This window comes from Panthera onca, chromosome C2 (assembly GCF_046562875.1).
Source record: "Panthera onca isolate mPanOnc1 chromosome C2, mPanOnc1 haplotype 2, whole genome shotgun sequence".
Classification (NCBI taxonomy): domain Eukaryota; kingdom Metazoa; phylum Chordata; class Mammalia; order Carnivora; family Felidae; genus Panthera; species Panthera onca.
In genome coordinates this window covers 13,235,690-13,263,467 of record NC_138347.1, presented here as the reverse complement: position 1 = coordinate 13,263,467, position 27,778 = coordinate 13,235,690, and the positions used below count along the sequence as shown (strand labels likewise).

Genomic DNA, 27,778 nt, shown 5'->3' with positions numbered 1-27,778 from the left:
TGCCTGGCTGGCTCAGTCAGCTGACCGTCCGACTCTGGATTTAGGCCCAGGTCATCATCTCATGGTTAGTGGGATTAAGCTCCTCGTCTGACTCTGCGTTGATAAGGGAGAGCCTCTTTGGGTCTCTCTCTGCCCCTCCCCTACTCACACACTCTCTTTCCAAATATATAAACAAACATGAAATAAATAAATAACACAGAAACTACACCCCCCTCCCTTGGAAAAGAAGTTCCTTTTCTTAGATTTTTAATCAATAAGCCTTAATAAAGCAGTGTATCAAGCAACTTTATGAGGGATAAGAACAGTGTAATAAAATAACAGAAACACCTTTGATTCTACTCTCCATTTCAGTTAATTCAACTTTCTGAGTCAGTCTCTCTCTCTCTCACACACACATACACAGGCAACTATGTGAGGCAACAGACGTGCTAATTAGCTTGACTGTGTTAACCATTTCATAATGTATGTATGTATCAAACTATCATGTCCCTCTTTTCTTTTTAATGTTAAACAATTTTGAGAGAAAGAGAGAGAATCCCAAAAAAATCACTCAGTGCAGAGCCTGACGCAGGGCTCGATCTCACAAATGTGAGATCATGACCCAAGCCAAAATCAAGAGTCAAGTGCTGAACCAACTGAGCCACCCAGGAGCCCCAAACCATCATGTTCTGTTCTGTTCAATTCTATTCTTAAATATATTCAATTTTATTTGTCAATTATACCTCAACAAAGCTTGAAACAATATAAAGGGGAGATATTATAGAACAAAAGGAAAAAAGCGGGTTTTGAAATAATATGTTACAACGCAAATACACTGTACTTTATTATCATACACCTTCAGCAAAAGCTAGTTACTGCTCTCTGATTCAGGCCTAAACTAACAGGTGGAATTCTCATGTTTAACAACATTTTCAAAATTTCCAAAAACATTTTTCAAATTAAATATATTTTATTCTTACCTTAATAGCTTTAATAGCAGCTTTAGTGATAAGAATCATCTTGGCTCGAGAGATGGGAGGTTTCATATCCATAAGTGAAAAGAGCTTAAAAAAAAAATAATAATAATTTAAAAATTAAAGGTAAAGTTAGAAGTCAATTCCCAGTTCTACAAAGACACTGTAATTTATTAACTAAAAGAATAACAAACTTTTGAAACTAAGTTTAAGATTTTAGCTAGTAAAGAAAATCCAAGCACTTTTCTATATAACCTGCATCACCACTAAGAAAATACAGTGGGGAAACAATATTAAACATTAGCAAAGAAGAAAAAAAAAAAAACATGAAGAAATTTACAAAATCTGTAACTACAATAATTACAAAGTTTTGCTGAAGAACTCAAAAATGATTTGAACAGAAACATACCATGTTCCTGGACTGAGAGCTATAGTCTGACTCAATATTTAATGCAAACCTTACTGAGATTTTAGAGAACTTTAAATAATTCTAAGGTTCCTTTGGAGAAAGATTCATTAAATCAGGAAGACATTTAAAATCCTGGAATTCACAATTTCTTGGATTAGTCAGGAATGGCACCATAAATGGCACCATACTGAACAAATCCCATGACAGTAAATCCAACAATCAGGTGCTCCCCATGAGATTTAACCACCCATGTATACTCCTTCCCCCCAAAGTTTAAATCGAACCAAGACATAATGAGAGCCCACAGAGGGTTATAAAGACAAAACCCTGACACGAAGAAGCTTATATCTAGCTTCTTAAATTCTTCTTCTGCTTTGTTTGTCTGTTTGTTTGTTTGTTTAATCATGGGCAAAACACTCACTTAGGACTTCTAAAAACATATTTTGAAGTAAGTTTCAGGGATTTATATGAATCATATTTCCTTCCATTTTCATCTAAATAATGTTGATATTTCAAATATGGAATCTCTAAAGACACAGACCTTTACTAGACCACTAAGAAGCTAACCTAAAGGACAAAGTCTCTCTTCATACGCTAAACAGTCCTACCTGGTAGGGTATCCTAAAAATTCAGAGAATTTTCACAGCTTTTCAAAACTACAGACACAAAGGGACTACAGGTAACAGTAATATTAGAAAAGGTATGGAATGACAGATACAATCAATACAAGAACCAGACTTAAGACTTAAAACTCTGGTTTAAGCAGAGAAAGAATTTTTCCATAAGCAGTATTAAGATACAGAAAATAGGAGAAATGCAAAGACATTAAGAAAGGAATTTTGTTTTCAAAAAAGTGGTTCTCTAAATAAGGTCATGATTCTTTATTATTTACCAATGTAATAAAAATTATCCTTGAGAACAATGCTCACTAACAGAAAACAATTAGAAAGGAGACAGTAATCTTTGAGATTATATAAACTAATGAGAAATTTAAAAAAAATAAAAGATAATGTAAAGTAGGACAACTTAAATGCAAATTCTAAAAACGTAGGGCACCTGGGTGGTTCAGTCTGTTAAGTGTCTGACTCTGGGTCAGGTCATGATCTCAGCCCTGCACTGGGCTCTAGGCTGTCAGCCCAGAGCCGCTTCAGATCCTCAATCTCCATTTTTCTCTGCCCCTCCCCCACTTGCACACCCATCTCTCAAAAATAAAACATTAAAAAAAGTTCTAAAAACGTGAATGTAAAATTCTAAAAATTTTAAAAATGAAATATATAGCATGCATTTATAAAGGATATATTCTGACCATTTATGAGTTAAAAAAATTTGAAGAATTAAGACAATTTATTATTACTGTTGTTCTATTTCCTTCTCTGTACCTTAAAGCAAAGAAAAGGAACGCAAAAAAGTTTATATATGAATCTTAAGAAAGAACAACAGTGAAAACTACTTCTCTGGTAATTAAAAGCTTGTAGAATCATATTTTCATGAAGCCTGAGCCAAAGCTAATATTCATTTAATGTACTGAATAGCACTTCTTATTTCAGCAGTAAGCAACTTGCCATAGAAAAAAACTCAGCCAACAGAGCACACAAGACAGATCAGTGTACCTTTTGATAAAATGCTCCATAATCTATATTTAAATTATAACTTGTTAAAAAAAATTAAAATACTATATCATAAAGTAGTATAACCATTCAAGCAAAAGACCAGCAAGAGAACCTCAAGTGCTATCCATTATCTAAAAGACAGTGAAAAAGGTATTATGTTAATACATTTCAGGAAGAAAAGATGACTTGGGAAGAGGGAACCAACATTTGTGAACTACTATGTATAAGGAAGATTTAAGTTTAGTGGTACATAAATTCATCTAGTTTCACATTAACAACTAACAGATTCTCTTATACCTGTTTTGAGATGATACTCAAAAGGGTTACAACATCTGTTTTGGATGATGCCCAGGGAATGGGTGTGAACTAAAATTTATAGATTTCATAGCTCACAATTCCCAATAGCATACTCATACCCTTAATAAAATGCTGCTTATTGATTAAATACATACCACATCATTAAGTATGATGGGGAACACAGACAAAATATCAAACACGCATTTATGCCTGTCTATATGCATTGTTTTGACTCAGGAGTAATGATGAAACACATTGAATTTAAATTCCGGATGCCTACTGAAATTCAGGCAGACATGAGAATACGGATCTGGAACACAAAAGATCCAGGCTAGAAACTGGAAAGTCATAGAATCAAAGCCATGAGTATGGATGAGGAGAAATGTGTAGTTAGGAAGACAACCAAGAACATATAAGCTAAGGTATACCAAAAATTCCTGTGTGGTACAAAGAAAGGGGTTGCAAAAATGAACACCAGGACAAACGCCAAAAATTAAAGGCATTTGGCAAGGTCAAATGGTATTAAGAGGTACAAACCAAACCTTGTTCAGTTTGACTATGAGGTGGCTGAACAGATATGTTTCTGAAAGTGATTTCGAAGTCCAACTGGTAAAGTGGCAGGTGAGGAGGCAGAAATGCAGTTTTGGATCATTTTTCACTAATGTAATGAATCTCTGAGAGCTCAGAAATAGCAAACTAAGTGTCTCGTACACAGAGGAGGCAGAGCCCTGTTTCAGTGCTTTACAGATGACCACCCTTAAGTATCTCTTATTTGTGAGCACTGTAATCCTTCTATAACATTTAAGTTTCTTTTTAGATGCTCTTTCCTTTACAAATGCCTTTCTTAAACCTTAAAGCTGTACAATTGTATTTATATAATTTATGAAGAAAAACACTACAGGCAGATATAGAAGTTTCAAAACTGGAGGTTTAAAAATTACCTTTTAAAAGCTCAGTGAATGTTAGCAATATTTTATTGACTTCTTCAAAGCACAAATTTATCCATCAGTCTACCTTTTTTTTTTTTTTGAGACAGAGCGCAAGGAGGGGAGGGGCAGAAAGAGAGGGGCACAGAGGATCTGAGGCAAAGTCTGTTGACAGCAAACAGACTAATGTGAGGCTTGAACTCACAACTGTGAGATCATGACCTGAGCTGAAGTTGGACACTTAACCAACTGAGCCACCCAGACACCCCTTCAGTCTCTACTTTTGCAAAGCAAAAAGGTCCCTAGTATCCAGATCAATGCCTTCATTGGAAAAAGAGACTCAGAAATTATGCTGAAATTGATAGACTTTACTGTAACTATGAACACTGGCACTATGTATTTAAATAGAAACACCAATAGCCTTTATGATAGTTAAATATTGTAGTTCCATTTTACAGAGGAGAACACTGAGGCACAAAAGTTCAAGAATAGCTAGAAGTAGGGGCGCCTGGGTGGCGCAGTCGGTTAAGCGTCCGACTTCAGCCAGGTCACGATCTCGCGGTCCGTGAGTTCGAGCCCCGCGTCAGGCTCTGGGCTGATGGCTCAGAGCCTGGAGCCTGTTTCCGATTCTGTGTCTCCCTCTCTCTCTGCCCCTCCCCCGTTCATGCTCTGTCTCTCTCTGTCCCAAAAATAAAAAAAAATAAAAAAAAAAAAAAAAAAAAAAAAAAAAAGAATAGCTAGAAGTCATAAAGCTAATTAAGTGGTAAATTCAGTCTGTGGTCTACCACTGCCCGAAGCTCAAGTTCTTTCCAATAACTATCTAAGAATAAGCAAATTATTTAATTAATACTATAATACATTACCCCAGTGGAATGAATACACAGATATTAAAGATGATAAACACTGTATGACTAAAAAAATATACATATACACACATGCATGCATGGAGACCCAAATGAGAAAGTAGACAAAAATATAATTGTTATGAGGAGTTGGACTCAAAAATTTTTTAGTAACAAAAAAAAAGTGACCTAGAGATAAAGGGATGTGCCCAGACAAGCAATAAGAGGCAATGTACTGTCCTTAACTGGATCTAGAGCGAAGCTGAAATTGAATAATCTTAGAAAAGAAAGAGTTAACTGAATGTTGGCTGAGGAATCTCTCAGAAGTACACAATCTTGTGCTGACCTAAGACTCAGATTATACTTACTGAATGAATTTTTAAAAACAATAAATTTCTGTTTAAGTAATGATCAGAACATAAGATCAATAATCAACTGTCTGGGAAATCCTGGCTCCACCACTTGCTATAAGAAGTTGTTCCTTCATCTGTAAAATGAAAATAATAGCCTCTACATTTAGAGAAGTTTAACACAAACAACACATTTAAAAAGCACTTAATGCAGCACCTAGCACAAAGTAAATACAAATAGATGTTACCTATTATTACCACCACATATAATCTGGTTGAAAGGAGAAAAGAATCCTGGAGATAATCCAAAGTAGTGTTTTTCAAACTGTGGGTTGAAGTACATTAGAACAGAAATATAAACAATGGATGTGACACAACTTTTTTAGTGGAACAGAGTAAAAAATACAATAGCAAAAAAAAAAAAAAATACAATAGCATTGTACACAGCAAAGGTAGGTACTATTTGGTGAAACTTCTTAGTTTTGTGTGTGCCCAAACACCTGACTCTACGTAAAATTTCAAGTCTTACCATGGGAGTGACAGTCAAAAAATGTGAAAGGCAAGGACTCAGAGAAAAATTATTTTGTTTTCAAATGAGGAAAATAAAGCCCAAACTAACTGCTGTAACCTTTCAATAATAAACAGATTCCTTAAACCACGAACACATTTCTTACAAACTGCAGGAAAACAGCATCATCAAGTTAGAAAAAAAATTTCATATTTTTCAATCAAGTTTAGAATATGCAGTATATTCAGAGTAGAAACAAGGGTAGAGATAATTCAGGCTCTAGTTATTTCTGACCAACATCCAGTCTCAGCCTACAAGCCTCAAGAAAAAAAATCTATTGGCTGTATATAAAAGGCTGAGAACCATAAAATTCAGTATAACTCCAACAAACTACTAGCGAAAAAGAAAAAAATCAGACGTTGTGGTATTCTGGAAAGAGTCAGAAAGACCTGGTTTTGATTCTGGGTCCAGCCATGTAACACAATTCTGGGCAGATTACGTAACCTCTGTAGGGCGCAGCGTCCTCCTATGTAGAAACGACATGGTGGTTATCTACTTCAAAGGTTTCAGTGAGAACTGAATTAGTTCTTGCACATGGAATGACTAGTGTTATCACCTGCAACAGGGCAGGTGCTCAATAAATATTACTAGGAGCAGCACTCTCCCTACTATTACAGCCTATATTCACAATTAATGTAATCTGTCAATGAAAACAACTATGTCAAAGCAGCCAGAGGAAACCATGCAATTCTCTAATATAAAATAGCAGAAGCAGTAGGCCAATAAATGTACAAGACCCCCTTGGAAGGCATCAGTCGGAAAAAAATACGTGCCAACAACAGAGTTTGGCTTTTTGCCCTGTCACTAGCTAAATGACTACAAAAAATATAAATGTGAATATAGTCTTGTAACATGCCTGATAAAGTAGTCTACAAATTATTAAGAATCATTCATCAAAAACTCTTATTTCAATAAAGAATAGTTTCAGGAGAAGGTAAAGAATAAGAATATTTGGCCTGTGACACCTGTAGAATTCAGTTTGAGGTAGTCAAAGTAACAAGATATTCTGCTATTCACTAACAGTATAAACTTTGACAAATTTAGTTAACTTCTTTAAACTTCAAGGATTTTTAAACATGAAAAGGGGGATTAATAGTATACATTACATCTTATAAGGCTGTTAGGATTAAATGAGATAACATACAGACATCTCAACCTAGTAACTGACACATAAGTAGCTCACTAAATAAAGCTATACAATGTCTGAGAATCTTTGCATCTACGATTGCATTTAGAGAAAACTTCTCTGTAGTGACAGTACAGTAGTATCAAAGACTTTTAAAGCTGTATAGCACCTTAGTATCTAATCCAGTACTCACACCGAATTTAGAACCACTTTTATAGTACATCTGCAGCTCCCACCTAGTGACATAAGGCTTAATAACTCATAACTAATCAGCTCCAGTGGTTACAAAAGCCTCCTGTGAACTAACCCCGAATCTCCCTTCTGATACCTTCCCTCTACTGTTCCAATTCTGCACAATATTTATCTCTCTCATGATAAACTATTCGAAGATAACTAAACCGACTTCCCTTCCACCTATCTTCTTCAACTATTAAATGGTATTTCTTGATCTATTCTGGCTTTTTTTTAAAAAAATATTTATTTTGAGGGCAAGCAAGAGCGAGCGAGCGAGCGAGCGAGCAAGCACACAGGGGAGGGGCCGAGAGAGAGGAAGAAGAGAATCCCAAGCAGGTTCAGCGAGGTCTCACGACCCTGGGGTCATGACCTGAGCTGCAATCAAGAGTTGGATGCTTAACCGACTGAGCCACCCAGGCGCCCCCTGGCTAATTTCTTTTAAGTATTATACCACCAAATGGACATCGTCCAGATATATTACTGTGTTAATGGAATCTAGTGTATTTTCTTAGTTTCCTATTTCTGCAAAAACACATTACCACAAACTTAGTAGCATAAAAGCAACACAAATGCCTCTTGCAGTTTTGGAGGTCAGAATCTCTAGTCTGAATTGAGGTGATAGCAGGGCTACATTCCTTCTGGAGGCTCTAGGGCAGAATCTATTCCTTGGCTTTTCCAGCTTCTACAGGGTGCCTACGTAGACTCCTTTGGCTTACGGTCTCCTCCTCCATCTTCAAAGACAACGGGGTGGCATCTTCCATCCTCCCTGACCTCTGTGTTTGTTGTCACATCACTTTCTGATTCTCCTCCCTCTTTTGTGTAAGGACCCTTGGGATTACATTGGGCTCATCTAGATCATTCAGGATAATTCACCCATCCTAATTAATATTCTTAACCTAATCAAATCTTCAAAGTCTCTTGTAAGGCAACATATTAACAGGTTCCAGGATTCTGAAGGGGGGGGGGGCTTATTTATGATCTCCAGAACAGCAGTGCTTAATCCATTAACTCACATCTATAATCAACCAAAACCCTCAAACTGTTTCCAATGGAATCTCTCTCAAAACTAGATCTTCATGTTGACTTTATGTTGGTTTCGGACAGTCCTTTCAATCTACTCAGGCCATCTGGAAATAATTTTCTGCCACTTCATGTAGTAGCTACTCCAATCAGCTCGTAAATTTCATTAACGTGCTTTATATGCCTTCCTCCAACTCAATGTTTTTAAAAATAAGAACAGGACCTACTTGTGGGATGACCCTGATATTCCCTGGACACTGCCAGTCAGCTAAAATTCATTTAACAACACTCCATCCTGTCTATATTTTTCTAATTTATTCATAATGAAATCATGACAAATATCTTTCTGAAATATTTGGTTTACAGTCCTCACTACACAAAACACACTTCACAAAAGAAAAAAGATTAATGTATTCTGCTCTGAATTGTTAGTGAATCTGTTCTGACTCCTAGACTAGAAATTTCTAGTTGTTCATAAAACAAACTAACAACCATCACAGATGAAAGTTACTGGCATTGAGTCTACAATTTCTGGAATATGCCTTTTCCTATTTTTTTAAAAAGATCTGTCAAAGCAGTAAAAGAATCAGAAGATCATTCTAGTCTAAGTAATTCTTCTAACCTTAAATCCCTCAATGTTTTCCTTAGGAATCATTCAATGGCATACTTACCACTACCTTTTCTCCCCTAAACTTTAAAATATTTGTTTTCCTAACATTTATTTATTTTATAATGAATTATATCGATTATACATGTAGTATTCCTTCCTTCCTATTATCACCTCCAAGATGACAAATTTTGCCTTAAGCTCCTGTTATTAACACTTAACTACAAACTTTAAAGAAAAATATGAATGCTTTCAAAAGGAAACACGTACATTTACAGTTACAGGCTAGTATTCAAATCTTCCTCCTGATAGATGCAGATATCAAAGCATTTAATTCTAGTCTTTCTTCCTCTTCATTCGACTCAATGTATCAGACACACGAGCTTCAACCAAATCAAGTGAACTCCAACATAACTTGAATGTTTATTAGTAACATATAAACACTTTACAGAAGTACACATCAAATTTCCTAACAGAAGATAATTAGGAGGAAAAAAAAAAACTTTAAAATCCTCTTTTCTGCAAAGATGCTTTGTCTATCTAATTACAGCCTGAAGATAACTCTGTAAAAAAAATTCTTACTGCTGGAACAATTAGGAAAGGGATAGTTTACAGTTCCTTTTCACTTGGCATTTCACTTTATGCCTTTATATACACTTTACCAAATGTTTGTTGGAACTAATAATTTCGTAATACTGGGTAATTCAGGGGCGCTTGGGTGGCTCAGTGGATTAATTATCTGACTCTTGGTTTTGGCTCAGGTCATGATCTCACAGTTTGTGGGTCTGAGCCCCATATCAGGCTCCGTGCTGACAATGTGGAGCTCACTTGGGATTCTCTCTCTCCCCCTCTCCTGCTCTCTCTCTCAAAAGCAAATAAATAAACTTAAAAAAAAAATACTGGGCAATTCAACATGATGGGGGAGGAGTTGGGAGGTACAGAGGGTTGCAAAACAACCACACATTAAACAATGCCATTCTGCCAACTATGCCATTCTACCTGAAAGCAGAACACGTACAAGATGGTGAAATTGAAAAATATGTACAGGAAAGTAACTCAATTAACAAAGAAAACCCCAATAGCTGATTAATAAATACAGAAAAAAAGTTCAACCTTATCAATAATCAAAGAAGTACAAACTAAAACAAAGAGACACAATTCTTCAATTATCTAACTGGCACAAAGGTAGATCAGCATCAAGCAAAGCAGGCACTGCCCTCTGCTGATGAGACCTAATTGGTGAGCTTTAATTCCAGAAGGAAATTTAAACCTATGTACCAAGAACTAAAAAATGTCAGTATCTTTTAAACTAAGAATTCCACTTCTAGAAGTTTATCTAAAACAATAATCATTTGCACTCAAATCTTCCATGATTTGAAAATTAGAAAAAATATTAATGGTACTCAGTGGGATATTTTCTTTTATTTCCTAAACTTATATACTTGTATTAATATTAAAATTGAAATACTCAAACCCATTGACTTAAAAATGAAAAACTTTGTATGAAACAAAGTTTCTCAACTTTTGATTATAAATATAAGTAAATAAATAGAACCATCATTATCAGATACAGCTTATTCATTGCTTAAACCTTGTCTTTGAAATTAACACTTATATTCAAGTCAATGGCTTGTAAATCTTTAATAAAATTTTTCAAAATTATTAAAATATTTAAAAATAAATTTTATATTTGTTCCTTTAAATCTTTATAATAACGGATACCTTGTGGATACAAAACCCAAATTTAAGAAATCACTGTCTTTAATATAGATTTTGTTGACCTTTGTGCATTAAACAAAGTATCCCTTTGGGGTACCTTGGTGGCTCAGTCGGTTGAGTGTCCAACTTCGCTCAGGTCATGATCTCACAGCTCGTGAGTTCGAGCCCCGCGTCAGGCTCTGTGCTGACAGCTCGGAGCCTGGAGCCTGCTTCACATTGTGTCTCTCTCTGCACCAACCCACTCGCATTCTGTCTCTGTCTCTCTCAAAAATAAACAAACATTAAAGAAAGTATCTCTTTAATTACTGACATACACTTCACTGCCAAGCAAATTGTATTTACTTTCTATAAAGTCAAAAGTCCTTTGAAACCCAAATGATTAACCAATTTTCCACTTCCTTAGAGGAAAGTATACAGACAAGACAGTCTGGCATTAATATGAAATATTCTTAAGATGGAGCAAACTTACAAGGCTTTATTTTTTTTTTTAATGTTTTATTTATTTTTGAGAGAGAGAGAGACAGACGGACAGACAGACCGCAAGTAGGGGAGGGGTAGACAGCAAGAGGGAGACACAATCCAAAGCAGGCTCCAGGCTCTGAGCTGTCAGCAAAGAGCCCAACGCGGGGCTTGAACTCATGAACCAGTGAGATCATGACCTGAGCCAAAGTCGGACACTTAACCAACCGACTGAGCCACCCAGGCGCCCCTACAAGGCTTTTTAAAACAAAGAGTCAGGAAAAAGAAACTATTGTCTCCCTGTTCCTACTGAGCAGTCTTTCATTTGACTTAAACACTACAAAATAGTTCCACTGATTTCTCTATAAAATTCACTCTTCAGATTTCTCATGATTCCTATCCAGATATTTTTACAAGTAACAATGCTGCACTAAGTATTCTCAAGTTAAAAAAAAATTTCATACTTTTCCTACATTGCTTTATCTTACTACATCCTACATCCTCCTACAAACACTCCAGCTTTTCTCCTAGTTCCAGAATTTAGAGAAATGCACTACAAAATACACATGTAAGTGCAAATGAAAACTGTTAACATTAAATACAAAACCACTTTTGATTTAACTACTTATATTTCTAAGTGAATTAAGAAAACAGCATATAGCAAACAGTTTAAGCTTCATATGTTTTATTCCCCACTTTCAATTCTATCACCCGCCCCTATTTGTTAATATTTCCTGCTGGCAGAACAGATTTTCTAAGCAGTTAATTTCTGACAACTTATTCTATACAATATGCCCTAATTTATTATTCTTCGTTTAAGACTAACTCTCCTACAATTTCCAAGGGTCCACCTTTCACTCAAACTTTTAAGTTTTAAGTTGGTCAGCTGGCCAGCCAGCCAACCAGCCACTCAAACTTTTCACTTTACAACCAAAGCTGCCTCTCTTTAGCAGGGCTTTTAACCCATTCAGTTCCAGCTTAGGACAACAGGTCATTTTTTTTTTAGTCCTTACCTACATTTTGGTTCACTGAACTGCAATCAATCCTCCACTTCTTCCTTTTCACTTGACCAAGAAACAGCCAGGTGGCAATTTTGGGAAATGGCAAATATTTTATCCATGGCACTGCTCTATTTTACTAGCACCAATGCCAGATTTCAAAATTACTTTTACTGTGCCTCACTAGTGAACTTTATGTCTTCCCTCCCAAAATTGGCTAGAAAACATTTTTGTGAATTAAGTATTTCCTCCTAGACTTCAATAGAAGAAATAAAACTTGGTTCCTGGATATAAAATCATTTGATTAGAAGAAAAAATAAAAATTACCCATACTTTATATATTTTATTTATAATCAGTTATTTCCACAAAGTTGTCATGACTAGATTTATGCACAAGCATGGGACTAAAATTAAAAATTAAAAATGTTAGCATTTATAAAATCCCCAAACCAATTTAAAATTTAAATAGTGATTATAAATTAGTAAAAGAAACATACATGTCTAAAAGCATATCTTAAATTTTAAACATGGATCATCTATGGATGACTTAAAAACTTACCAAACTTCATTATTCTTAAATTTTTACAAATCCTTCCAAAAGTATACATTATAGTACACTCACTACCATGCTTCAAATGTACAAAAGCTGTTTAGCGAGCCCTCTCCCCTCATAAACACTCCAGTAGACAAAAATTAGCTGCTCAAAAGCCTTCAGAGTAGCCAGGTGGGACTATGGGCTGAGCTCAGATGGGTACTTACAGTACTCCGTCAAATATCAGAATTGCCATTCTATACGGTGTGACCGTGGTCAATTCACACCATCTCTTCAGTTTCCTTACCTTTAAAATGGAAAGAATGCAAAGATACCCATATACAACTCCTAACCCATTAGCTGACATCTGGCTGGTAGTTAATGGGCAAATGCAGGAATCATTTCCTGTCCTTCCTGTGAACTGTTCCCACTGGGTAACTTCTTAAAAGAGCATGTAAAAACTAAACATATCTTATAAAACAAACTTAGGATTCAAGATCAACAACATAATTTACAGAGGCACTCAGTAGCTAAAAAATATTGTTTTCAATTGAGAAAAAATCAGATCAAGCAACAAAAAAATGAAAATGGGTTAAAAACTAACATCTTTCTATTTTTTAAAACAGGTCTGAGATATGATTCATATACTATAAAGCTCACTCCTTTAAAGTATACAATTCAGTGGTTTTTACTATATTCCAGAGTTGGGCAACCATTAGCACTATTTTGTTTTAGAGTACTTTAATCCCCTCCAAAAAACTCCATATTCATTCCTCCCCACCACCCACAAATTTTAATCTACTATCTCTATGAGTTGCCTATTTAAAAAAAATTTTTAAATGTTTATTAATTGGGGGGAGGGGGGCAAGCAGAAAGAGAAGGAGACACAGATTCGAAGCAGGCTCCAGGCTCTGAGCTATCAGCACAGACGCAGGGCTCGAACTCATGACCTGAGCTGAAGTGAGACACTTAACTGAGTCACCCAGGCACCCCATGCCTATTCTTGACATTAAACAATAATAAAGGCCTTTATTAAGATTCAAACATATCTCCAATGAACCCCAAAGTTGGCTGTCCTTTCCAAAGTGATTTACCATTCAGCACCTCTTAATTAAGGTGAACGAGGTGATACATGGCCATTAAAGTTTAGAGAGTATTTTATGTTTCCTCAAGGCTTAAAAGGTATATTGCTGTAAATTTTCCTATTATAGACTTTCTTTCAGCAGGGTCTTAGAATTCCACTTCAGCTAAAACTCAGCTCTGACAAAAGGAGGAAATAAAGTGGAATACTCATGATAAAATGAAAAAAGATATATTAAAAATTTTGCAGAGGAAGACTTTATATAGAGGTGGTCAACTATTGGTCTTTCAGGTAACAGCAGGACAATGGGAGAAAACAATACAAGGCAACCAATAGTGGGTGAATTGTCTCTAAAGCCTCTAAATACAAAAACTGACTGAAATCATTTTACCATTACTAAACACTGGCAATTCTACATAACATCAGGGACAGAATATTTCTTCCCCTAAAATAAGTTGTTGACTGAGATGCTTAAGTTTAAATCTACTGCTGTGGTTACTGTTGAGTTTTAACAATATAGAAGCATCAAATCTGTACATTTTTATTATGTTTCTTTTAATAAGCAATCTATTCTTAGTGGAAATTCATTAGGAAACCCTCCAGTTATGTGGTCAGTGCCCAAAACATGCAGATTCACCACAACTGTGAATTCACATTTGGAGAGTCACTACAAAGAAATTTCGTATAGCTTATGCTCAGGCTCAGTTTGTTTCTCCAATCCTGTGGTTCCTATATATGAGTGTGTGTTTAAAGATTAAAGAGTTACATTCAAAATAAGATAGCTGAGTGCAATTCTTCTTTCTTGAAATCTTTTTTTCTGGTATAAATATTTACTAATAGCCAGGATAGGCCCTGAACAAAGGTATAATGGAACATAAAGCTTGAAGATCCATGAACAAAAATCATGGAGGGGTCATTATTATGCAACAAAATATAAGGAAGCAGACATTTACACCTAATTTGAAGAATGTTTAATAGAAATCTATACTGAATTTTTTGGTGGAAATATTTTAGTGAAAAAAATTTTTTGACTGAGGAGACATTTCAAAGTCATTACAATCAATGCTGAAAAAAGACATGGGTACTACTGTGATTTCTAGAATGTATTGTGAAGTGGGTTTTTTTCTAAATTTGTACCAAAAGTGACTTATGTTTAAGACTCCCTAACTAGTGTATGTGTGTTGCTTTATGTACAACTTTTCGTAATTAAAACCAATAAAAAGTGTTCTTCATTCAATTATGGGTGAAGGTAAGATTGATGAATCTGGCTATAACTGTTTACTGAACACAAATATGTGAAGATCACCTTGACAGTCATTGGCAAATATGCAGAAATAAGGCTTGAAAGGAAACTGGAATATAATAGAAAGTCAATATTATGACAGACCAGTAAATAGGTAAGTTTTTCTACTTTTTCCCAAAAAAAGTGCTGATGCAATTTAAAAATATTAACTCCTTTTTTCCACTATAACATTTATTTGCAACTGGCATAAAGTTCAAGTTTCTTTTTTTGGCCAATCTCATGATTACTTCTGCATGAAGTAATTCTGTTGCAGAAAAAGTCTGTATTAAAAAGAAAGAAAGAAAAATTGTGCTTTGGTGGCAAATAAGCAAGGCATGCCATTGTTCTATAGTTTCTTCCAACTAGGATTACTGACCCACATGGATTTATACCAAATTCACCAATTATCCAAACAATGATAACAAACAATGATATCCAACAAATGATAACTCCGAGCGGAACTTGTATGGCTCTCTACTTTTCACTGAGCCCTGCCATCTCCCCAGCCCTGATGCCCAACTCCATCACAACCTTAGCGTGGGGGTGCCTGGATGGCTCAGTCAGTTAAGCATCTGGGTTCTTGATTTCGACACAGGTCATGATCTCATGGAGGCTACTTAAGATTCTCTCTCCCCCTTTCCCTCTGCTCCTCCCCCACACATGCTCGCTCTTTTTCAAAAACAAAAAACCATGGCATCTAACCTTTTTTTTTTTTTTTTTTGGAATATTTATTTTGAGGGAGGGAGAGAGAGAGAGAGAGAGTGCAGAAGCAGCAGAGAGAGGAAGACAGAGAATCCCAAGCAGGCTCCACACTGTCAGCACAGAGCCCAATGCAGGCTTGAACTCACAAACCATAAGATCATGACCTGAGCCACTGAGCTGACTGAGCCACTCAAGTGCCCTTTAGCTTCTAATTCCTAACTTCACTCCAGCGTTACAGTAGATTTCTTGCTGACTTCACTACTAACCTGCACAATGTGCTTCACTGGAATATCAAAGTTTCTATATTTTTCTATGCCTTCACAATCACCAATAAGGAGCTCTAGCTATAAAGCAATGAAATGTAATCAATAAACCATGAAAATATTTAACAGGACGAAGGTGACCAGGATATAATAAATTATAATATTGTTTGTGAAATCTTAACAGTTCTCAAAAAAAAAAGTCGCTGACAGTGCACTTTTAATTACATGTAGTATTAGCAAAAATGCAAACATGTCTCTTCAAATCTAAGCTTTCTTTTTCTAAGTTTATTTATTTTGAGAGAGAGAGACAGAGCGCGAGCGAGCGTGCACCTGCATTTGCACACAGTGGGCCAGGGGCAGAGAGGAAAGACAGAATCCTAACCAGGCTCGATGCCATCAGCGCAGAGCCCGATCCAATGTAGGGCTCAAACTCATGAACTGTGAGATCTCAGGAACTGTGAGATCATGACCTGACCCAAGATCAAGAGTCAGACGCTTAACCTACTGAGCTACCCATGCACCGCCCCTCCCAAGTTTAACCTTTCAAGATATTTTTAAGGCCTAGTCCTAACACAAGCCTAACTACCACCAAATTCTCCCTTTTCCTGTTCCATCAAAATAGAATATTAATCAACCAATGTTACCAAAAATTTGAACTGGTAATAGGTAAGCTGCTTATTCTATATACCTGACAACATAGCATAGCTTGTTTTTAGCTCATTAAAGTTGTATGCTTGTGAGGTGGGCTAAAAAAAAAAAAAAAAAAAAAAAAAAAAAAAAAAAAAAAAAAAAAAAAAAATCCAGCATATTATCTCAACAAACGTTATTTATAATATTAAAGGTTCATTGTTTATGTAACAACTTTGTTCCTACCATGTTATCAAGGTATATTTAAAATGAGATTTCAGTGTGTGCCGATATCTACAGAAACGTTACCTGGAATGCTGAAGTAAAGTATATTCACTTGTGCTCCATGGCAGAGAACCACCTACAATCTGTATCTGGTAAAAAAAAGCATTTCCCCACCCCTGCCAAATACCAACTACCATTTTGTCAACTTTCTGTCAGGAATTTGGTTTCACAAGACTTATAAGTCAACTTTTCCATCATTCCAAGTTCTCTCTGCTTCAGTTCCTTAATCATGTGTCCATGTCATTTTTAATGAAACAAAATACTAAGCAAAATTCTAGACTTTTAGGGCAGGGGATATTTTCAACAAGAACATCAGTGATAAATGCTGCAACAGAAAGCTCTGAAAAGCCAGCTTCCCTCCACGCACTATAAGGCCGGATTTTTACTGTTGTTGGAGATAAGCAACTCACTGAAGGTCAAGAAAGAGCAGAAGAATACAATGATAACTTTAATATCTAAAACTCGTGTGGTAATAGCATAACATGGTCAAATGAGGGAAGAGAAACCTCCAGTTTTACTTCAACTATTGCCCTGGTTCTCTGTATCTCTTCCACACAGTAAGAATCTTGTGTCAACTCTTTGTCCACTGCTTTAGATAAAACTCTCCAAGAAGAAAGGAATGATCAAAAACAACTAAAGACTAATATTACGGGTTAAAATGATAACAACAACAAGGTATCTTTATCATACGATTTAAATTCTGGAAGACAGAGGCACCTGAGTGGCTAAGCAGGTTAAGCATCCAACTTTGCCTCAGGTCACATCTCACGGTTCGTGGGTTTGAGCCCCAACCCCACGTCAGGCTCTGTGCTCACAGCTCAGAGCCTGGGGCCTGCTTTGAATTCTGTCTCCCCCTCTCTCTCTGCCCCTCCCCCATTCCCACTCTGTCTCTCTCTCAAAAATAAACATCAAGAAAAAAATTTTAATAAATAAATTCTGGGGTGCCTGGGTGGCTCAGTCAGTTAAGCGACCGACTTCAGCCCAGGTCATGATGTCGTGGTTCGTGGGGACAAGCCCCACATCGGACTCTGTGTTGACAGCTCAGAGCCTGGAACCTGCTTTGGATTCTGTGTCTCCCTCTCTCTGCCCCTCCCCCGCTCTCTCTCAAAAAATAAACATTAAGAAATACATACATACATACATACATACATAAATTCTGGGAAGACAAACACACCTAATAATTAATAGGTACAATACTCCATACACAAACTTTCCAGTGGGAAAAGGAAGGAGCGACAAGTTCCCCACTGAGATGTGGAACTCAACTCTTCCTTCAGGATAACATGGTGGTTCTAGACAGCCCAGTGAATAAGTGTACCAACATAAATTCATAAAGTATTCATATAGCTTAATTTGTCTGATCTTAAAAATGAATGTTAAAGTTCTCATATTTTCTTCCTGAATTCCCAACATATCGTTATATGCATACCACTTCAGTATCTCAATATCTCAGGGCTGTAGTTCTCTAAAAATAATCTGAGGATCCCTGGGGGTCTGAGTTCCTTTCAGTGGTCAAGGAGGTAAAAACTGGTTTCATTTTAATACTAAGACATTTCTTGCCCCTTTCATTCATTTTCTCACAAGTGTACCGCAAAAGTTTTCTAGAGGCTACCCTGACGTGTGTAATTGCAAGAGATTGAACTTCTAAAGAAGTACATATGAGAACCCAGGTTTAAAAACCAAAGTTTACATGAGATTTGCAAAAATGTAAAACAATGTCACTCTTCTCACTTTTGTTTCAGAAATGTTATTTTTCATTAAAAATGTTATTTTTGCTAACATCTAATGATTTGTTATATTTAATAAATGCATTTTTCAGATTAAATATCTAAAATGGTAAATACCTCCAAAATATATATGATATATCATCCACAAATATAAGAGTTCTCTGTGGTCCTTACCTTTTAAGAGCGAAAGAAGTCAAAATGCAAAGTTTGAGAATAGCTGCCCCAGAGAAACTCTTATACATGAAGACATGTTAAAGAAAGTTCACTGTCATGGGGCACCTGGATGGCTCAGTTGGTTAAGCGTCTGACTTCGGCTCAGGTCATGATCTCACGGTTTGTGAGTTGGAGCCCCGCGTCAGGCTCTGTGCTGACAGCTCAGAGCCTGGAGCCTGCTTCTGATTCTGTGTCTCCCTCTCTCTCTGCCCCTCCCCATTAATGCTCTGTCTCAGAAATAAATAAACATTAAAAAAAAAAAAAATTAAAAAAGTTCACTGCCAGGAATGAGAAACAGCTTGAATGTTCATCAACTGGGGAACTAGATAAATAAAATACAGTTTATTCAAATGACAGCATCCCCCCCCCAGCAGTTAAAATGAAATCTTAATATATAATATTAGTAAAGTTTAAGGAAAAACACAAATATGTACAATATACCACTCAGGCATATCAAAACACAGAATATTACATATTGCTTATGTACCAGAGATTGATACTAAATTCACTTTGATTGCCTCTGGAGGAAGAAATGGCTTTAACTTGTAATATTTTAAAATTTAAATTAAAACCACTTATTAGGGCTCCTGGGTGGCTCAGTCAGTTGAGCATCTGACCCATGATTTCAGCTCAGGTCATGATTCCAGGGTCCTGGGACTAAGCCCTGCATCGGGCTCGGGCTCCGTGCTGAGCATGGAGCCTGCTTAAGATCTCTCTCTCCCTCTGCCCCTTCCCCAGGCTGGCTCCCCAGGCACCTGTGCACACACACTCTCTCTCAAAAACAAAAAACAAAAAAACCCACAACACTTATAATATTAATATTTACAACTGTCCATTCTTACTGCTGTATCTTCTCTGCACTTTTTAATACTTTAATCAAAGTCTCAAAATCATAGGTGCTGTCAAAAAAAAAAAAGTGTGAGGAGATCTACTCTTTTGGAATTAGACAAGATTGGTTAAAGGCTAAAATGTAATCAATAGATTTAAAAAATCCAATCCATAACTCTTATTCATTCAACAAACTTACAACATACGAAACTCTTCACATTAAGGAGTATATAAGCATAGCAGAAAACAATGAAGTATCAGCTATAATTGGCCACTCACTTTTTTCACTTACCTTTTTTACAACTCCTACAAAGTGTCTCACCATAAAAGTCCTGTTTAGTGGGTGTCTTTAGTAACTTCATCTTTTATCTTCCTTCCTGTATCAGAGATACTGACCTCTTTTACCTGTGATCTGTACCCTTCCTTTTATCCACAATTTTGTTCTAAGCAAGCCCTCATGTTGCTTTAAACTATGCTTCTCTACACTTCCACTCTCCCAACATGCTCAAGCTTCTACTAGCATCTAAGAGACCAGGGCCTGAATGTCACTTATTAAGGCTAAAACCTCATATATGCTATATAAGCATACAAATGGCCCAGCACCAGTGCCTTCTATACTGTTAATTGCTCTTTCCCTTCATGTCCTTAAATCCCTCATAACCAAAATTCTAAAAGACTACATTTGTTTCCTTATCTCCATCACCATTCAACCTTAAACTTCAGATCCCATTACTCTCAAATTTTAGTTGCTTTTTTCTTAAGTCTTAACCTGTAACCTCTCCCCTGGTATCATACATATTATCTGTAGGCAGCAATTATGATGGGAAGATGTGCACTCAAATCCCAGCTCTGCCATTAGCTAACAGTATGCCCTTGGGCCAGTTATTATTTAACTTCTTTGAAAATCAGTTTCCTCATCTATAAATGGATGTCTGTGCAAAGCTGTGGGAATATCAAGTTAGATATGTATATATAAAATGCCTGATATGCCAGAGATGCTTATTAAATATTAATTCTTTTCTCTCCCCTCTCAATTTCCTCCAGGGCACATCTGAGAGTGACTTCCAGATGTCTCCCTCTGTTCATTGGTTGCTTCCAAGTTTGAGTCCTACATGCCCAACTGCTTGCCAGAAATTTCCACATGACTTTTCCACTCAATCTCAAACCCAACCTGTTCAAAAACCAAACATATTTTCCCCTCCACTAAGTATGCTTTTGACGATTGCTTGACTTGCGTTAGTAGCATCACCACTCTCCCAGCACCTAGAATGTTGGGGGCAAAAGGTGCTTATAAGCCTACGAGATGGCAAGGTCCACGGATTCCTCTGACCCATATCCTTTTCCTGCTCTCCATGCCAAACTCTACTTAATTCGACCTTAGTCCTGAAAATGTCAATCTTCCTCAAATATCTGCCTTTATAACATACACTACAAATCAAGCAGTTTTCTTCATTGTATCACCACACTACTTAAAATCTTCAGTTTATCCACAGCCCCAAAATGGAATTCAAACACATTAGACGGACATGAAACTTGTCAGGCACCAAATTACTTTAACCATCTTTACTTTCCCGTAGCCTCTGGAACCAAACTACTATACTGTTCACTTATTCCTGAGCACTGTTGTCCCTCAATCACTACTTCCTACACCTTCTGAAATTCTGAAACTGACATCAACCTTTTCTTCCCAAGTCTTCACTTGCCATCCCACAGTACTTTTAAAGAGCCCCAAAGAAGCTGTTCTATCACATATTAAAGTTATTTGCCAAAGTCTTGTGTTCTCTATTACATTAGGCTCCTAGGGGACAGAGATCCTTGGTAGTGCCACAGTATTTAGGACACAGCTTTTGTAGCTGAGCACGCACTTGAAAGTTTGTAAAATTAAGGTAAGATTGGGGAGATTTGAAATTACAGGAAACTAACCAATAACATTTCATGAATGGGGAGAAAAAACTGAGAAGCACTACAAATCAAACAGGCAGGCGCAAGACGATGGACTTTAAAATCAGACTAATTTCTCCAGAAGGAAGTTTCTTCAGAAGAAAGATGGAATTGGCAACACACACCTAACAATGTAATTTGCAGTTAATGAAGACTAGGAATGGAAATAAAAATTGAGCTGAAAAATGTACCAAGATAGGAAAATTCTCATTTTGTATATTTTAAAAAGGTTAAAATACCATTTCCCTTTTTCAAAAAGGCAGTATCATACCTAATTTTGGTTTTTCAAAGTAAAAACTAATCACACTTTTCCAGAACTAACGTAAGATATTTTGCTTATTAACGTGCTCAATGTCAACTTCCATAATGCCTAACTCACAAGTACTTCCGAACTTAAGAATACTCTAAAAATCCCCCTTTTCGTTCATTAAAAAGAGTCCATAAGATTTTATCTGAGGAAATAAATATTTACATCTTTAAAAAACTGTTGTACCATTTATACAAATCCTCATGCATTCAACAAGTATTTGCCTCCTATGGTGAGGGGAGGAGCAAAGAATACAGACTCTGCCCTCATGGAGTCAACATTTCAGTGAATTTTGCCTTCAGGAAACCAAGTCAACTTGCAAACCTGAAATCTTTGGAGCAGCATCACAAATTCTCTAGCCATCAAATATTAGGAAATATTATTTCGTTATTTTGAAAATCATCACACTGTCCAACAGCAGTTGCCACTACAGTTAAGATATTTTTTGTACCCAACAGTTGAAGACAAATCATCTAGAGGATAATCTGTAAGGCAATGAAAGGTCCTAACTGCAGTGTTACTGGAGGGTCGCATATTACCGCACTGCAAATCTAGAAGAAAAGTTATCGCACCTTAATTCTGTTACAAGTGAAATTACAAAATCTTATCGTGAGATGCATCAAGTTTTTAATATATCAAGACATCTAGAGCTACAGTACTCCATCTGACTTTTTCAATGTCGGGTTCCTCTTTAGTGTTTGGAAAAGGAAAATAATCCAACTCAACACAAGACAACAGTTTCCATTCGGTAATTGTATTTTAAATTATCAATGGTCAAGTCCCCTCCCCCCAAACCGATTCTGATGAAGAGGGTGTGTGGACTCTACGCTCCAAAAACAGCACCTGGAACGGCTGGAGATAAAACTATAGAGCTTTAAGGCGGCAGGCAGCTTTGTTCCCGGTTTTGGGAGGTTTTCACATGTAAATGTTCCCCTAGAAGGGAGCCGAGGATTAACTACCTCGACCGGACTGCGAGGGTGGGAGACTAGAGGCCAAAGCCGGCTTTCTACCGGACTAAGGCGGGGCAAGTACTCTCCCATTCAACTTTTTAGGTGTCACGTTGGGGCCAAAGAGCCCATTACAAGGATTGTGTTCACCACTCGAAATCAGGAGCCACCCCTCTTCATTTGGGGACCCCAATTCCCAAGTGTGTGAATCTTGAGACAGGGGGGATGAACACCCTCTCCGACTCCTCCTCGACCCGGGATCAGAGTCCAGTCGCCGCCGCGCTGGGGCCTGAGCAACAGGAGAGCGGAGGCCGCCGCTCCGCCAGCCCGGCGACCGGCAGATGCTCCCGCTCCCCCGCCCCCAACCCCACACGCCCGCCCGCGCTTCTTTCTTAGCCCCTTGCGGACGCCCGGCACTGCGAAGCCAATAACGGGCTGGGAGCAGAAAGCGAGAGCGCCGGGACCTGAAAGAGGGCGAAGTTGGAGGCACCAGCGCCGACGCGGGCTGGGGGAGGCCGGAAGGGGGCGAGGGGGGCAACCCGAGGTCGCTGCCCGGGGGTGGGCGATGGGGGAGGGGTGTGGGGTCGGTTCCCGTGGCCGCCGCGACCTCTCCCGGGCCGCAGGCCTCTCCGCGCAGGCCCCGCCGCCCCGGAACCCGGGCAGGAAGCGTCCCCACCCCGACCACAGCTTTAAACCTCCGGCGGCGGGAGAAACGGAGTCCCGGCTCCCGCGGCATGCCCGGCACCCCCGCGCCCCGAGCACTCCTCACCTCCTGGTTGAAGGCGTTGACGGCGTCCATGTTCGCGCTGCGGCGGCGGCTGCTCCGGGCCCGCCGGTCACATAGACCTCGCGCCGCGGCGGAGCGGGGCCGGGGAACCGGCCGGGCCTGAGGGGCGGGGGGGGTGGGGGGCGACGAGCGGCGGAGCCAGAGGCCGGGCAGGAAGAGGCTGCGGCCGAGGCGGCGGGGCGGGCGGCAGAGGCGGAGGGTGGCGGGCCCCCTCTCAGTCCCGTTCGGAGGATAAGGAAAAGGAGGCGGCGGCGGCGCTGGGCTCCAACATGTCCGTTTGGTGGTGGCGGCTGCGCTCTGCGTCTCGCTGACACGGCCCCCCGCGCCCTCACGCACTGGCCCACACTGGCCCGACCGGCGAGCGGGCGGGCCTCTCTCTCCCTCTCGCCAGCGGGATGGCGGCAGCGGCCCGAGTCCACGCCGCGCGGGGCACCCTGGGACGGCTCGGGCCTCCCAGCGCTTCCTGTGCCCGGCTCCCGCCCCGCCCCGCCCCGCCTCGGGCGCGCTGGCCCCGCCCCCGCCCCGCCTCCGCCCCGCGAACCGCGCGCCCGGCTGCTGGCGCGTGACGCCGGGACGCCGGGCGCTTTCCCGCCGGCGGTGGCGGCGGGCCCGGGAGACTGTTTGGCACTGAAGCTGGGCCCCGGCGAGGGCGCGGGAGAGCGCGGGATCCCAGAGTCGGGAAGCTGGCACCGAGAGGGCCAGCGCACACGCGCGCCCCTGCCCGACGCGGCGTTCGCGGGTGCGTTTTCGTGCCATTCTACCCATGCGGGCCCTGCACCCGGCCGCGGCTGGCGGGCGGACACAGACCCGCTAGCTTTCCGCTGGCTGGAACAAAGGGCGCAGGATTTAACCTCAGCCCGCTGAGCGTGCATTTGCAGGCAGGCGCCCGTTCAGCCTCTGCCTGCGCAGCCCTGTATCTGCTCTAACTGTGCGAGAGTGAAGCCCCGAGAACGACGTGCAGGCACTGGATATCTACGCAGGCCTGAAGGAGCCCTTGTTCAGCTTGTGCCGCGACAGGAGTGGATTCTCTAAGCCTTGATACCGATTCCCCAAACAAACGTTTCTTTTTTGGTGGAAACCCTTTGCTCTGGCTCACTTACCTTGAGTACCAACTGTCCGCTGGCCACTGAGCTAGGTTCTGGGGTTATGGAAATAAAAGGCAATTTTTCTGCCAGCAGACAACTCGGTTTAGTGGGGAGGACAGACACATGAGCAGATAAGAACTAAAACATGATAAGTATTAGGGAAGAGACCCAGGGGAACAAAAAAGAAAGCTATTCATCTGACTAGAAGTCCAGAAAGGCTTCTCAGAGGAAGTGGCACCCAAGCTACATCTGGAAACTGCAGCAGCGGTTGGAGAAGGCCCTGTGGACTGACTGAACCTGATGAATACTTTGACATCACCGAGGACCAGCTGGAGCTTAGGGAGTGGGGTGGACTGAGAGAGAGTGACTGAGACCAGGTCCTGAAGAGCCTCCGTGCCCTGCCGAGGAGTTTGGATTGTGTACCCGAGGCAGAAGGGAGACCTGGAAAGGTTTTAAGAGGAGGGTGGTGTCATGCAATGTGCTCTTTCAGAAGAAGGGTATAGAACAGGTCAGGGAAAGAATGGCTCTAAGTCCCAGAGGAGCCCAGGACTTAAGGCAATGGAGCAGAGAAGGAAAGACAAGGTCAGATGTTTAAGAAGTGGAATGAATGGGCTGGGACGGAATGACAGGTTAAGGAACAGGGAGGTATCAGGAGGATGCTCAAGGTTCTGGCTTGATAAGAGTTGCCGGTGGTGGATTTGTGAGTCAATTTGGGGACTCTGGAGAGGAAGGAATGTGTTTGAGGGAAGGTGGCATAATAGTTAACACTTGTAGATCCTTTACCATACGCCAGAATCTATGCAATGCAATTCTATGATATTTCAATCAATCTCCGTAACGGGCTTCTCTGTATGAGGTGGCTATCAGTAATGCCTTGTTTTATAGTTGAGGAAGTGAGGCCCAGTTCAGCTAACTAACATGCCCAGGGCCAGATGATTTCCTTCTGGGGCCCTCGGAGTTGAGGTGCTCCCGGGACAGATAAGTGAAGATGTCTAGGAGGCAGTTGGGTAAACGTGTGTGGAGCCAGGAGAGCTGGCTGAGAGGAAGTAGAGACCTGGGAGTCATTAGTGCACAGCAGAGCTAGTGGTGGGAGGAGCTGGGATAGGGAAAGCTGGCTGGGAACACAGGTATGGAAGGAGTAACAAGTTGGAAGATGAGGCCAGCCCTGTCTGGTGCTGGAGGTAGAAGGCAGCAAGGTGTAGACTGGAAAGTACCTGACAGCATCTAGGATCTCAGCAGGAACACTGGCAGGAGTGGGGTGAGCCCAACTGACCTGCACCCAAGAGAGGAAGGCGGCAGGAGATATTTCACAGAAACTTGGCCGTGAAGGCTGGTTGTGAGGGCCCCAGGGAAAAGCTGCAGGATGAAGAAAGAGTATGCCTGTGTCTTTTAGGATGAGAGAAACATACTCGTAATTATTTGCTGAAGGAACAAATAAACTAGATCCCAAATATTCTTTTCAGTCCCACCCATCATCCACTTCATATTCCTACCTTTCTTTTTAAGTATTTATGGGAGAGAGTGTGAGCAGGGGAGGGCAGAGAGAGAATCCCAAGCAGGCTCCATGCTGTCAGCAAAGAGCCTGACTCGGGGCTTGAACTGACAAACCGTGAGATCAAAACCTGACCTGAAATCAAGAGTCGGGCGCTGCACTGACTGAGCCACCCGAGCACCCCCAATATTACTATCTTTGTATCTCTGCTCAGCTGCCATGACCATTAAAAAAAAATTTTTTTTTGAGAGAGATAGGGGGCACAAGTGAGCAAGAGCGGAGAAAGAGAGAATCCCATGAGAGCCAGAGAGAAAGGAGAGAGAGAAGCAGGGCTCGTGCTCACCCAAAGTGGGTCTTCAATTCGTGAATAGTGAGATCATGAGCTGAGCTGACGTCGGATGCTTAACCAAGTGAGCCACCCAGGCACACCATGACCATTTTTTTTTTAACCCATTTTGCTTCTATAAGAGTTGTCATCCATAGGACTGCCAACATTGCATTAGAAAATGAAATTTTTAGTAGATCCAAGATCCCCACACCTTCTTTCTCGCCCACTGCCAGGGCACAACCAAGTTTTGTCACTGTCTGGACAACTCTGTGTGAACAGCTTGGTTTTTGCTCTTGTGTAAAATCCCTGCTCCTCCACATAGGTAGGCCCATTTAGCAATCAGCTGATGTTCAGACATCACCTCCTTTTCATCATTAATCAGTTATCGAGCACTTACTTTATACCAGGTACTGTGCCGAAACGCTTCCCCACTCTCCTCCCAACCAGACTCAACATCTCCTACCATGTGCGTCCATGACCTTGCAATAACACTTCTTACCTTGTATTGCTATTACCTGAAAAAAAAAAAAAAAAAGTCTGCATTACTCGGACATGCGGTGCCCCATCCTGCCTCTACCCCTTTCTCTGAACAGTGGCAGAATTTTAAAAAGGACCCACAAAGCCTAATGGGATCCCTTTCCCCCAAATTCATACAAGGAATCTTTTTTTTTCCCCCCTATGAGTCAGTGAAATAGATTTGGCTGAGGAAGGCTGAATTCTTGAGCTGGGGTGGGAAAGAGAGGCGTGGGGGAAGGTGGTGAATTCAGTTTTAAATGTGTTGTTTTGGGATTCAGTGCATTGTAGCGATTGGGCCATAGAATGGCTATTACATTAGGGGCCTACAGGAGAACATTTTTTGTAAGCCATCCTACTGAGATTTGAATGCATAAGGAACAAGATTTGGATTCTTGTGTTTGATATAGATTATTTAGATTTAGGAGGTTCTTTTCTGGATAGGGTTGTTTGATTTTAATGTTGCTAGTGTTCGGGAAGTCTTTTAAACAACTTGTTTGGGGAACATGTGTTATCAGCTAGATAGCACGTACCTCAGTGGCATTGTCTCCCATTTTTCTGTCCGGAAGACGACAGCACCTCTCTCTGCTTGGGGATATGTGACAGCCATTTGTACAGCTACTGCTGGACTTCTAGCTCTAGCTGTCCAGGCAGACAAGCCAAATCTTCCAATAGGAAATTTTTGGCAAACGACAAAAACTCAGGAGGGCTGTCCTTTGT

At 39.9% G+C, this 27,778-nt stretch overlaps 2 protein-coding genes across 4 annotated transcripts in view; one reads left to right on the top strand and one right to left on the bottom strand.

Moving 5' to 3' along the window:
* SCAF4 (SR-related CTD associated factor 4) overlaps nt 1-24,093 on the bottom strand; it is a 60,666-nt gene extending 36,573 nt beyond the window's left edge. For all 3 annotated transcript variants that reach the window (XM_060640376.3, XM_060640378.3, XM_060640377.3), the window contains exons 1-2: nt 23,623-24,093; nt 960-1,043 (exon numbers count right to left, since the gene is read on the bottom strand). In XM_060640376.3, coding sequence (XP_060496359.3) covers nt 960-1,043; nt 23,623-23,652 — 114 coding nt within the window. In that variant the 5' untranslated portion in view covers nt 23,653-24,093. The remainder of the gene's footprint in view (nt 1-959; nt 1,044-23,622) is intronic.
* The window catches only part of LOC132683928 (uncharacterized), a 75,298-nt gene continuing 71,170 nt past the window's right edge, over nt 23,651-27,778 (top strand). Inside the window, exons 1-2 of the mRNA XM_078432563.2 lie at nt 23,651-23,732; nt 24,032-24,379. Of these exons, the coding sequence (XP_078288689.2) occupies nt 23,651-23,732; nt 24,032-24,379 (430 nt within the window). The remainder of the gene's footprint in view (nt 23,733-24,031; nt 24,380-27,778) is intronic.